Here is a 14570-nt window from a genome sequence, read left to right on the forward strand (position 1 = left end):
CGTCCATGGTGGCTAGGAGTGTGTTGCTGGGAAGGTGGTCTATGTTTTTAAGTTTCCATAGCAAGTCTGTGGTGTCTTGGACAAAACTTGCTCTTTGGGTGACAAGCTGTTTTAGGATGGATTCAACAAAACCTGATATTTCCTCAGTTAGGGTCCCATGGTTGGATATGATAGGTCTGCCAGGGTTCCCTTGTTTGTGGATTTTAGGGAGCATGTAAAAAGTCCCTGGGTTAGGCAGCAGGGGGATCAAGGTCTGTAGTTTTTCTTGTAATCTTGGCACCTAAACCAGATATTAAAAATATATAAATTTTTGAATATGCAGAGCGATTGGGATTAAAAACCACAATTAATAACAAGGCTCTAATTGTACCCGTTTGCTCTAGTACAGAGGTCCTTAACCATTTTTAGACTCAATACATCCTTCATTAGACTCAAGTTTCCCCTCCCCCCTCAGAAAATGCCAAACTTTAGTTTTCACTCATTTTTTTCACTGATCATGGACATATAACAAAGCAATTTTTCTTACTGCAAAGAACTCAGAAAGACCACAACAGATCAGAATTTTTTGATGCTATGAATTCCTATTTGAAATTCCTGGGTTTATCTTGTGAATCATGCGTATGTGTTTGCACAACTATATGCTAACCACAGCAACCTTAGTGGGTTCTCACAGCAACCCAGGGTGCCATGGCACCCTGGCTGAGAATCACTGCTCTTACACCCCTCTTTGTAACTTACAAATCTGAGTGTGTACCATATAGACTGAATTCATCTCTTTGAAAGAGACTTCTTGCAGAATGAAGCTATAATAGTTGCAAAATTACAGATAAATTGCTATATGATAGCAACCCTCAATTACCACTGCAGAAAGTGAAATTGCTATCAAAAGGAGTAATACTGAACACAAAAGGTCTGCCCCACTCTATATATTTGCCAGATCAGAGCACCTTCCCAAAGCAACTAACTGATTTTATTGCTAAATATTCCTGGCTATCAAAATTCAGATGTATGTCAGTGAATTAGTTTAAGCTTTTACTGCTTATCTTCAGCAAAATGTGGAAAATTACCCAGACCTGGGGAAAGCATTAGACTCAATCCTATTTCTATATGCTACAGGAGCTGCCAGCTACTTGACAGATGCCACAGATTTAAAAAAAAAACCTAGTTTCCACTGACAACTTTCCCACTACCACCATATTAACTACCATGGATGTTACATCTGTGTACACCAGTGTACCCCACAGGATGGATTACAAGCCATAAAGAACATTATCTCCGATGAGGACACTGCTTCCATTTACACTGTACTCTCCCACTTTCTCCTCACACAAAACTATTTTAGATTTGGGGACTCCCTATACCTACAAAAAAATGGCACTGCCATTCTTCCCCTGCAATATACCAATATATTTATGATAGACCTTGACGCCTACTTTCTCTGCAGCTGCCCTCTCATCTCCCTGGTATACCAAAGGCAGGTTGATGACACCTTTATCATACTGAAGCATGGGAAGGAATCTCCTGAGAAATTCCACCAGGACTTTAACAACTTCCACCCCTTCATCAAACTGACTCTGGAATACTAGCAAAATAATTTTTTGGACACCACTTGGAATGTCTGCAATATCACCACCACATTGTATTAGACATCAACTGACCACACTCCCTCCATGACAGCAGCTTTCATTCTAAACACACCATTATATCCATCATCTACAGACAAACTCTACATTACAACTGTATCTGCTCTGATCCCACTGACTGGAATGCACACCTTAAAGATATGAAGTAGGGATTCCAACGATTACAATACAATCCTACAATCATAGCCACTCAAATCAAGAAAACCAGACTCAGATCCCATTCTGCCCTGCTACACATGCCAATCTCAAAACAAATACAATAGAATCCATCTGGTTGTCATCTACAGCCCCTAGCTTGAACACCTCCAACCCCTCTTGGAAAAGGATGACTATCTGAAGGTAGCCATGGGAGACAAACCTGTCCTGACTTACAGGCAGCCCCCCACCTTCAAATGGCACCTCTCCAGCAACAGACTACCTAACTCCTATTCTCACCAAAGTACCAGATCTTGTTCCAGACCCAGATGCCAGCTGTGCCTCTTCAGCAACACAGACCACATCATCACTGGCCCAAATAATATTGATTACAATATCTGAGGTTCACTTACTTGCACCTCTACCAATGTTATATATGCTATCAGCTGCTCACAGTGCCTCCTTGCTGTCTAGATTGGAAAGATGGGGTGATCCCTGCGTAACATGAACACCAATCTGACATCAGGTCCAGAAAGAGACACAACCCTGTGGCAGAACACTTAAACCTCCATGGACATTCTATCACTGACCTCACAGCAGCTGTTCTCAAACAACAAAACTTAAAAAATGAACCTGAATGGGAATCTGTAGAATAAGGAATCACCTGCAGATTGGAGTGTGTTAAGCATGGTCTAAAACCACCGATGTTAAACTCACCTGGCATTGTGGGCTGGATGAGGGATGCTGAGTTGGTCTTCAGCCCAAATCGGGCCCATGGACTAGGACTACATGCTGGATCCAGCTCACAAGACTGGGCTAATGCAAATGCCACATGCAACCTGCTCAGGACTGGCTCTGTTTGTTGCTTGCAGTGCACACATCAGCTCCAATCCTATGCAATGCATGCAACACACACCAGAAGTGGCTCCAGCCCTGGCCCTGCCCCCACACTTAGCATGCATAGCTGGTCTGGGGTGTGTACTGCACATAGCACACAGGGCCAATCTGGAGCATGTGCTAAATGTGGCATATGTCAGACTGGCACTGGATCCTGGCTCTGGCCGCAGAGCTGGTCTATGAGCCCAATCCAGACCAGCCCCAGATCCAGCACACAGGGATAGTTTGGTGACAGTGTTGCATGCAGTGCATGCAGTGCATGTCCCAGATTAGCCCACGTTGTGCGCGGCATGTGCCAGCCCCAGCCTCCTGCAGTATGTGGTGCGCAGGGCCAATTGAAGACATAAGCCGCATGTGACGCCCATGCAACACAGGCCCCGTGCACTGGATCCAGCATGCCTCCAAGCTGTGGGCCCAATCCAGACTAACTCTGGATCCAGGGTGCAGGGCTGGTCTGGCACAGGCACAGCATGCAGCACGCACCTTAGACTGGCCCTACACACTGCATGCAGCAAGCACTGGCTCCAGCCCCTGCGCTGTGTACAGCCTGTCTCAGACAGGCTCCATGTTGGGCATGCAGGGCTGGGGTCAGCACGTGTTTTATGTGGCACATCGGTCCACAACCCACAGACAGTACAGTAAGCCAGATGATAGGGCACTGTGTGCCAGGTCCAGCCCATGAGCTGTAATTTTGACATCCCTCGTCTAAACCTGGACTATGGATTCTTAACCCATTACCTGTATTAGCTTTTGTGACCCCTATGTCTCTCAGAGAGTCAGCTTGCTTTTTTTCTCTCCTGTCCATCTTGCCTCTTTCAGCAGTGCCCCTCTTTTTCCCTCCCAATTCCCTTCCCTTTGTTTTCTAATCACTGCTTTCTATTTAGAAGCTTTGCTTCCTGCAGGCCTTTTACAGCCTCTGAAGTAAGCCCACTGCTCACGAAAGCTTATGTTATACATCTCAGATTTAGTTAGTTTATAAGGTGCAACTCTATCCTGCCTTCTGTAGTTATTATAAAATAGTCCATTGCTGTATCTATTTTCTCTACTAAACAGACAAGTAGGGTCAGTAGACAAGATGAGTGTGGCTGTGTGGTATGTGGCACTGCAAAAAAGTCCTTTTTCAAATATATAGGGAGGATGAAGAAGGCACCAGGAAATGTGGATATCCAGGGGTCAAAAAAACCTCGAAGAAAAAAAATGGAGCAGTGCATGCATGGGCAACATGCACCACTGAAAAGTGAAGCCAGGGCACCCAGAGCTGCACCATGGCTGGCAGCCAGGCTCCACCTGGCAGGGGCACCACTGCTGCAGCCCCAGGAGGCCCCCAGGACCCCCAGGTAAGGCTGCTGGGGCCAGCACTGGGCTGGCCCCACTTTCCCTTACCAGATAAACCACAGCAGTGATAAATGCCCTTTCATCCTCTTGAAGTAAACCTCAACCCAATCCTGAAAACCCTTTGAGAGAGATGCCTTTTGCATTATGCCCTAATCAACAAAGTTGGATTATTTCAGACATGGATTTAGGGGCAACATATATTTTGGCGTTCATTTTAATGAACTTTCTATTCTCCAGGTTGCCTGTATCTGACATTTCTTAGGTCCATCACCCCAGGGGTAACTTGCTGCATACCACCAAAGTGCACATGGTATGGGCATTCCCCAGGGACAAGTAGCTATGGCACAAGGTGCATCACTGTTACTTCTCCTTGGGGAACCAAAGATCTGTGCTCATCTGGATGTGGCCGTAAGGGGTTTCTTGAGCATCATCTCTGTTTAAAAGCTTGAGGACCTCTGCACTAGAGCAAACAGGTACAATTAGAGCCTTTTTATTAATTGTGTTTTTTAATCCCAATCACTCTGCATATTCAAAAATGTAATTTTTTTAATATCTGGTTTAAGTGCCATATAGACATTAGTGTATTTTTAGATGAACACATGGTGCTATACAGCTGCACTTTTATAAGGATTTCACTTCACTAAACCGTGTATTTATTTTGACTTAAGTAATAAATGAGATGGTGCTGTAGGCCCCCAAAAGCAGCAGTAGCAATACAGATAAACCGCAGCAGTGATAAATGCCCTGTTACTTTTCCCTGGGGAACCAAAGATCTGTGCTCATCTGGACATGGCCATAAGGGGTTTCTTGAGCATCATCTCTGTTTAAAACTATACTGGGCAATGAATAACTCATAGGTCATGTGAATGGCTTAAATCTAATTTTTCTTTTCCTTTTATCTCTGACACTTTCCTTAGAACAGAAATCCCATTAGATTTTTGATGATAACGCTCTAGGGTTACCAGCCTGGGAATGGTGACTCTATAATATAGTCTGCATAGGACAGGGGTGGGCAAAATGCGGCTCAGAGGCCGGATGCGGCCTGCCAGGCCATTCTATCCAGCCCGCAGGGCCCCTAAAAAATTTAGAAAATTAATATTAATCTGTCCTGGGCTGCCTGTTATGCGGCCCTCGATGGCTTGCCAAAACTCAGTAAGCGGCCCTCTGCCCAAAATAATTGCCCGCCCCTGGCATAGGAGAATCTCCTCTAGGCTGCAACTGTAAATGCTCAAATCTAATACAACTTAATTGGACTTTTGGTAAGGCTTATCTGTGTCTCTGGCCACTTCTCTATTGGTTTTACAAAACAACCCATAGCAGGTGTAGGTTTCAATAGGCTTTAAGAGAAAAGATAAAATAAGGAGCAAAACAAGAAATGTCTCATAACAAAACAAAATCAATCAGGACAAAAGGGTAAAAAAAATAAAAAGAGAAAGAGCCTCAGAAGCTTTCAACAAAGTATGCCCTATGATTTAATGTACAACGGAGGCTTTAGCTTTCAAGAGGAAAGAAGAAAGAGAAGTTATCTGATGTTCTGTATCATTGCAAGTAAATGCTTTGTAGGATGTTGCTCATAAAGAGATCTTTCTGAGGTTTTCTCTAGCACCTATGACCATAATGTCCAAGACCTAGTAAATTTAATCACTGAATTCATCAAGTGAGTCAAGATTATAGCAAATATAGACATAAAGGAAAAATAGAATTAAAACACATGCATTAAAAATCAAAAGCAATCTACATAGATACAAGAGAAGAAAATGCTATATAATCCATTACATTTCCATGCAACTCACTTGCAGCCTGATGGCGTGTTCATGTTTCCTCTTCATATCGTTAATGTGCCATGCCACTCTCTGCATTGTATCTATAGCATCTAGTACAACATCATACCCTTCAGTGTCCTTGTCAAGGTGGTTTTCTATTTCCTATTAAAGAATCCAGTAAGAAAAACAATTATTTACATCTAGATGAAAAGAGTTTGAAATGTTGGCAAGGCTTTTATTGTTACTCTTTTGTCTTAGAATCAAAATTACCTGACTGCAGTGATGTGTACTCTGATATTTTTGTATATTTTGTCACCAGTTTAGACTAAACAAGTCTGGCAAAACAAAGTTTTACAGTCAGCTGAGTACTACTCAAACTGCTGCCGAGACGACACATTAAAAGAAAAAGGGAGGAGCCACCAATGCATCACACTAATATACAGAAGACAGACCTTTCTAGGTGAAGACTGCTTATGATTTCTGGAAGCACAGAATGCATCTACATGCCTACCAAAACCAGACCCGATTACATTCAACTTTCGACTGGGAAGGGAAGGATGCACTACACACTTTAAATCATGATCTCTGTCTCTTTACATTTAATTAAAATGTGACATTGTAACAGGAAACATATGTGGAAAATGTTAACAATAAAGCAGGAATTTCTGAAAATGTTCCTTAACTCTATCCACAGAGTATGGAAATAATTCCCAACTGCCCCAGTCTTTCCAGCAAATGAAATTCAGATAAATCAATGGTGTTTATAATTATTTAACCCTTGTAATAGTCGTCACCTCACCACTTGGATATATGGAAAAACAAGTGCTTTTCATTTGAATGATAAATGTTGTATGAAATTGCTCATACCTGACAGCAAGGCCCTCCCAAAAATACATTGGAATTATAGACCGGAAAAAATCTGAATATTTGCATGCACAAACTGAGTCAATGCGCCCAAAACAATTACCATACACTTCCTAAGCCAAATGTATTTATACACTTTTAAGGGATGAAAAAATGTTTCCATATGTACAAAAAAAAAAAAATCAGCAAAACACTACACATCTCTAAAACAACTTAAAACTGTTCCAACTGTCCAGCACAGTGAAAGCTCTGGAATATGGAGGTACAGCCCTCGAGACAGAAGTGTTTATAATATGCACATACGTGTAAAAGCAGGTGATACTTGAGGATTCGCTGGACAGGTTTTAGAAGATAGGAGCCCAAGGGCAGGGAGTGATGTAAAGCTTCTTGCCGTTCTCTGAAGAACTTGGCCAATGTCTTGTTCCTCATGCACTCTGTTAGGACAGCTACTGACCTGGCAACATAAAATACATTTCTTAAAAATAAATGCTGCTTCTACAAATCAGGACACACAGTCAGGAACTGTTCCTTTCATTCCCTGTAGTGGGGTATCAAATTCCAAAGCTTCTGCTTTTTCTTCAGAGAGAGAATTCTTATCTTGGGATATTAGGTATTTTGGTGCATGACAGAACATAGCCCTAATTTTTAGTGAAGGCAAACAGGAATTACTAAGAAAAACAACAATAAAACAATTAAAAGCAGAAAAGCTTCAGATAAGTACTTCCCTCCTTTTTAATATTATGATTTGAAAGAAAAAGCACAGAAATAATGTTTTTTCTGCATGTGGAAAACATATTTCTGATAGGACTGCAACTGTGTCCTTCACTTATTCATATCAAGTTACATCCTCTAAAACTGGACAGAGCAAGAAGGAAAAGGTAAAGAGAGGACAAAAAGGGCTTACCTTGGATAATTGGTGCAGTACTGTGTATATATATGGAAATCTTCACTCTGTGTGTTGAGGGGGGAAAAAAATAACATTCGGATTTTGTCAAAACTAATTTACAGATCCTAGGTCCCCTCCTGATCCTAGCATTTAGAAAAATGGTGCAAGGCTGAGAGCTCACTGGTTCAGGGGCGGGGGGGATTGACAGTGGAGAGGGTGGGTGAGAGTTTGCAGTGGAGCACTTCCTGTGCATGTGCACAGAGGGGAAGGGGAATGCAACTCCATGACCCTCGGTTCCACCGCTGAGTAAGACCAACACAGCTTTTTCATTTGATATTGTTCTCGCTCATCCTATTCATTATCCCCTTCCTTCCACGGAGTCCCAGGTTAGCCTGAATTCACATTGTTCCACACACCTGGATCAAGGTCTAATGCAATATTGCTCACCTTCCCTCCCCTTTCTGAAAAAGCTCTTAAATTCAACTCTTGTATGAACTTTCAAGTGAAAAGAAATATTACACTGTTTTCTGTGTTCACTGTTCTTTATTTACTGACTTTCACATTAAAGTCCCAATCCTGAAAAGTACTGAATGCCTTCCCAAGGGGGGTTCAGTGTTCTCAAGGGCTGTTCACAAGGGGTGTTCAGTGCCCTCAGGTCCTCAGCACCTTACAGATCAGGACTTTAGACTAAATTTGGGATATGTACACTAGACTTATGCTTTTGGCATATTTATACATCACACAATACTACTAACACATCATAGTACTGTAGGAATTATCCTAGATGTTGTGTATTAGTTATAATTCACTACTGTACACTATAACTTAATATAAAACCAGGAAATACAAAATACAATGCAACAGAATACAAAATTACAGGTGAAATGGTGAAGACCATAACTTAGGACTGCAATAATTCAACCATATTGCAGAGCCAGTGTTTTACTAACTTTGCATAAAAAAGAGAAATTACACTTAGCAAGATCAAAAGTATCTATATATTTGCAGATAATCAATGATATTATAGTCAAATAATTACTTTTTCAATTTCTTGATTACTGAATTCTTCATTTTATTTATTTATTTATGCAGTTTGTATGCCACCCTTCCGAACAAAAGCACAGGGTAGCTTACAATAAGAGAAATAAAACAACTTAAAAGGACAAGTAGCATAAATATAATTAAACAAGAGATTCAGTGAACATCTCTGCCTAGTTATGGTTGCTAAATGCCAGCCCAAATAGAAAGGCCTTGCAAGACTTCCAAAAGATTCCAGACATGGGCTCTGGAGGGTCACAGGAAGGAGGGAGACTATCTTTACCTAGATATCCTTAATGTTACAGTGAAATATTTTTCCTACTTTACTTCTATGCAAAGAGACAATGCCTGAAAAAGGGTAGAAAAACACAAGCAAGCAAATGCGGAAAGAAACTGCCTTTTCTATTGGAACTTTTAAGTTCCTTTCTGTGCAGCTGTTTATCTTACACAATTTGAAAACAACTACTGTACACTTCACTAGTTATGCCTATATTTTAGTATACACCTGCACAGTTAAGGACATTTTCTATTAAGCATTAGGCATGTAATTTTCTAACTGTCATCAGTAATTTCACGTTTGAGCAGCTTAAGGAAGAAAATATTAGCCACAAAGGTGAATGCTTTAGAAAGCTATGATCGTTTAAAAACAAGAAAGTTCCACTTAGACTGTTTTGTAACTAGATTTAGTGGGGGTACCAGTCACTCACTGCAATAATGGTAGTTTTATAATAGCTTTTGTGCTAATTAGATTCCCCGGGGTAAACTAGGCTTTTCCTCGGGGCCAAATTTTGCCCTCCCACCCTTCCTCATCCTTTCAATAACAACATTCCTTACTGTTTTATGATGTCTGTCTCTCTCTTCCCCCATAGCAGATGTATTTTACAAGTTTGCAATTTATACAGTACTTCTATCCTGAGGATGGGGCATGAGGGGAAGGATTATGCAACTGTAAAGTATTTTTGAAGCAATTACTTTCCCCATTTTGCAGCCTTGATATTCCTGAACATAGCCCTCTTATAAACAAGACCTCCAGGTTCCATTTCAGGTATCTTATTAGCTGTTCTGACACAAAGCAACACAATAAACACACTCCAGGAGTAATGTTTTCTCATTACTAATAGTTTATTTTGACAGAAAGTGACAATGGTATCATTTACTACCCTGAAGAGCTTCAGAAGATGGTTTTTGTGGTACGCCTTCAGCTAGAGCAGGCTCACTCAGCTGCCTCTCGTTGCCTCCACATTTCCATCAGTCAATTACTTTTCTTTTCCTCCCATAGCTTTTCCAGCCTCTTCACTGTGGCTAGGGACAGACATTCAAAAAACCTGAGCCTGAATTCATTCAATCTTTACAGGTTAGTTTAGCCGGTCTAGGTTGAACTGATTTGCAATTGCACAGACATTCCCTCTGGACTGAAGAAATATAGGCATATGCCTGCAGTAGCTCAGGCTAGAAGCCGGGGGGCACTACATCAGCCCTCCCTTCCCTTCTATAGTGCTGAGCTGAGGGAGGGCATGGTTAAGCCCCAGCAGGACCTCTGATTAGGGAGGGGTTTAAACCCCCACCCTGCCTGCACCATCCCAGGCTTTTTCCTGCTCACTGCTCAAGGTGCAGGAATGTTGCCAGCCCCCAGCCTCATGCTAGGACTCTAAGGCAAAGGTGGGGTGTGCAGTGCACACATCTGTTGATGATACTGAGCTTTTTAATCTCCCTCTCCCTGCTTCTGATAGGCGAAGGAGCCAGCAGGGAGCTGATAACACATTAGTTCAAGCTCTTCTTAGACAGCTTTTTCCAAGGAAGGAACAGAGTGACATCACAAGCTGACCTATTGATTAGCTCCAAAAAGCCCTAAGCAGACACTGTTTTGTCTGCCCATCCCAGTGAAATTGGAGGCACACACACAGACACCTCTCAGCATTAGTTAGTATACCACATGCCTAGGGTCCATGGGGCTGGGGTCCATGCTGTGGGAGATGGGAGGGGGGAGGGGGGGGATTCCTGCTTGAGCTGTGAGTGGTGGGAGGATGGGGAGCTGGGGGAAGTGGGCAGACCTTGCTGTGCCTGCAATCTAAGCCGGAGCTCTGGCTAGGGAGCAGAGGGGCAGGCCAGCCCTGCTCTCTGGAGCAGATAGCATAACCCAGGGCTGCAAAGCATCTGGGATGCTGGGGGACTCTGGTTTAACTTAAACCAGGAAGGGGTCTGGGCAGACACTGTATAAACCAGTTTGACCCAAATCAGTTAAGTCTGATATTACATTCAACCAGGTTTATCAAACCAGTTTCAGCCATTTTGAAACTGGTTTATGTGCACTGAACTTATGTTCTGTTACAGGTTTAAAACAGTTTCTGATCACTTAAATGGTTTATATGTAATGTCTGTCTCTAGCCTGTAAGACTAAGCTATGACACCTCACTCACAGTACTTATTCCTGAGCTTCCACAGATCAATAAGTATATGAGTGGAATAATTTGACCCTCTATGTGAAGTCAGTTCTGTGGATGGTACACCAGATTATTTCAAGTTGATTATTTGATTGTAGTATCTACCACTGCCAGATAAATCTTCCTAGTTCTAATTACATTCCTCTAAAGTAATACAGTCCTCAGCAAAGTTTTCTTCGTGCATTCATGTACAATGTTCTGGCACTGCCCTCAGAATACCCTACATCTGTGGTATTAAATACTTCAGTTTAGTCTTATACACCTCAAAATGATTTTTCTTAATCTTTCATGCTTGACTCATTTTGCTGTTACTGCTAGTTCTTCTGGTGGGTTACATACACCCTGTTGTCCACACCCAGAGACAATGAGCTTGTGTCATAAGCTATTAATGTATGTACTTGGAAATAACAGCTGCAGCTGAAAAGCATCTCAGCTACAACTATGAATTAAGCAAACCTCAATCTGGTGCAGACATTACACAGTGTAATTTTCTCAAGCAATCATTATCAAACTAGTTATCACAAATATTAAATCAGGAGCGCTACAAAGACAATAAATATGATACCCAATATGATGGAAAAAGGCAGGGTATATGCTCATAAGACTATTTTTTGTTAAATATAGTATGTTCTGATCACTCAATTACAATAAGGTATAATGTATAAACACCACAATGTGAATGAGATAGACAACATAGAATTTTCTGTAACCAATATTTTATAATATATGTTCTTTAGCGTAGGGCATATAACTGTCCTGCTTTTCAGCTCATAAAAAGGGTATACTGTGAAATTTTAATGGAAACATTCTTTGTCCAACTACCTATCTCAAGGTTTTACACTGGTGCCCATTGCCATAGTAACTATCTGCTCTCCATATAAAATTAATAGAAAGAGGCAAGTCTTCTAGCACACTTCCTTCCTTTGGGGATTAAAACTTGCCAAGGATTTGGTTTCTTGGTTTTTAAATACATTTTAGTGTTGCTATAAACACTGAAAAACTAATCAATTGAAAATTTTAAAAAAATCTTGCTAGGCAAGCAGTCAACAGAAAATACATTTGCTTTCAAGCTTTTAAGTCTTTTAAAATCAGTTGCAAACACATTTCAGCACAAATAATAGAACTTATGTCCCGCTTCACACTAATACAGCTAACTACCTCTCTCTATTTTTAATGAGTCAGGTAAACATTTACCACAAAAGATAGTCAGTCATGCAAATTCTGTCTCCAGAATGATAGGTTTAGACTCAATCAGCCCAATAAATCTAGCATCCATCAACATCAGATACTGCCCTCAGTCCTTAGAAGAATTCTTTTTGATGTTAGCTGAGCAAATGGATGAAGGCCAACGTATGCTCATAAATCTGCAGTTTATGGTATACAACAATCAGGAATTCTTAGAAGCATTACCAACTTTTTTTTTTTTTTTTTTAATACTATAGTAATCATGAGGTAGAAGCTTTCCTTAATATTTTTTTTTATGCGTATGTACTTTCCAATATGGCTCACAGCATGCATACAGAATTCAGTAAGAAAAATCTACCCCTCAGAGGTAAAAGAAAAAAAGATCATGACTTACAAATAACTTACAAATAACCAACCCTGCTCCTATTTATGTATGTTATGCCCTTTTACTTGTCCCTCTAACATGCATATGAGAAATTGTGTGGGCTCTGTACTGTACTTAATCCAAAATAATCAAACTCCATTTGACCAGTTTAGGATGAGAATCCCAAACCTCAATATTCTGTCAGTAAAACTGCCTGGCCACCTGCCTTTCTACACTTAAGATAAGGCAGTTTTTGCTCAAATGCTCAGCTGATCTTATCTGCTTCGCAACAGATCCTAGGAAGAGGATTGTTCCACCAGACAGCTAGGGCTGTACACATGAAAGTCAACACTTCAAATTACACTCACACAGTAGTTGAAGTAAAACTTTTCTGTCAATATTTTGAAACTTTAACACCAGGTATTCTGATACTACAGCAGAGATGACTAACTACCGTAGATCATCAGTTGGCAAGGGTTTAGGGCAGGGATGGGCAAAATACGGCCCGGGGGCCGGATGCGGCCCACCAGGCCATTCTATCCGGCCCATGGTGCCCCTAAAAAATTTAAAAAATAATATATATCGGCCCTGGGCTGCCTGTCATGCGGCCCTTGATGGCTTGCCAAAACTCAGTAAGTGGCCCTCTGCCCAAAATAATTGCCCACCCCTGGTTTAGGGCCACAGGCTGGATTAATTAGGGTCAGGTCCCAGGTAAGCTGGTGAAACAATTCCTCGCCCCCCCGTCATTGCAGCACCTGCTATCTCATGCAGCCACATTGTGTGCCAAGCTCCTGCTTGGCTGCAACACTGTAATGGCTTGGTGGTACAGAGCCCCCCAGCTATGGCACATGCACAACTCCCTCCCTCCCCTCCCCGTGCCTGGCCATAACATAGGCAAAACCCCCTGGATCTACAGGCTACTGCATACTGCCAACCCATGAACTAGATTATCATCCCCGAGTTCTCAAATTCACTTGGGTCTAACAGTACCTTTGTGCAGAAGCAGCAGGGAAAAGCCCTAAAAAGGAAACCATATAACCATTCCAAACCTATCACATTCACATTTGTAGTCAGCTCTGACTGAAAAAATCACTTTGCATGTGATGTAGCCAATACTTGTTATGGGGGTATAGCATCTCATACAACCCCCAAAGACCTCTTGTCTGCCTGTGTCATGAAGTCACCCTGAACAAAGGGCTTTGACTATCTCATGCCAACTCCGAAAAAACTTTATAACCAATTCCACAGGGATCTCACTGATGCACCAGGGCACCCCATATACCCTAGATCGATTTTTCTTATCCATATTCAATCCCAAGATAAACAAGCAATGCAAGTACTCTTAAATGAATATTATTTTGGAACTGGCTTGAATTCAGTCAAAAATAGCAAGGTTACACTACCTCCCTGAGCATCTGTCAGCACTTGCTGCATTACAGTTTTATAGATGCACAAAAAGCACTTAAAGAAAATAAATGTAATAGATGTCAGAGTGTAAACTGAAGCCAATGCCCTGCCTATCTTTTTACTTTAATGAGCTGCTAGATTAGAAGCAAGTCTCCGTTGTGTTGCTGAGCTGCTGACTGGGTTTCAGAAAATGCATGTTCTAAATTTCTGGGTGCTGAGTGAGAAGTGTGGAGTGCCAGAATTAAACACTCCTGTACAACTCCTCATTTAAATGTAAATGTGTGGAATACTGAAATCAGTCTTCTAATTAGCACTGGCATTATTACAAGGAAAATGAAAAACTGGGAGATGGCAAGAAAAGATACAAGCAAACTTTTATATGAATAATTAAGCCACAGTTGAGCTCGCACTGGAACCCTTTTATCAGCCTCTGATTACAGTTATAAGCAAAAGCCAAAACATTTCAGAGAACTTTAACTGGACTGAACTTAACATACTTTTCCTTCCATGTACACAAACAGAATCCACAGCTGGTGTAGCTCCACTGACTTCAATGGGACTACACTCATTCATACCAGTTGAGGATCTTGCCCACAGTGTACTGAAATATTG

General features: G+C 41.4%; 1 protein-coding gene across 2 annotated transcripts in view; it reads right to left on the minus strand.

The window, feature by feature from the left end:
- PLEKHG1 (pleckstrin homology and RhoGEF domain containing G1) overlaps positions 1-14570 on the minus strand; it is a 215221-nt gene that overhangs the window by 25306 nt on the left and 175345 nt on the right. For both annotated transcript variants that reach the window (XM_014523737.2, XM_025213424.1), the window contains exons 6-8: positions 7542-7588; positions 6941-7091; positions 5804-5935 (exon numbers count right to left, since the gene is read on the minus strand). In XM_014523737.2, coding sequence (XP_014379223.1) covers positions 5804-5935; positions 6941-7091; positions 7542-7588 — 330 coding nt within the window. The remainder of the gene's footprint in view (positions 1-5803; positions 5936-6940; positions 7092-7541; positions 7589-14570) is intronic.

Source organism: Alligator sinensis, unplaced genomic scaffold (assembly GCF_000455745.1).
Source record: "Alligator sinensis unplaced genomic scaffold, ASM45574v1 scaffold608_2, whole genome shotgun sequence".
In the NCBI taxonomy this organism is placed as follows: Eukaryota; Metazoa; Chordata; order Crocodylia; family Alligatoridae; genus Alligator; species Alligator sinensis.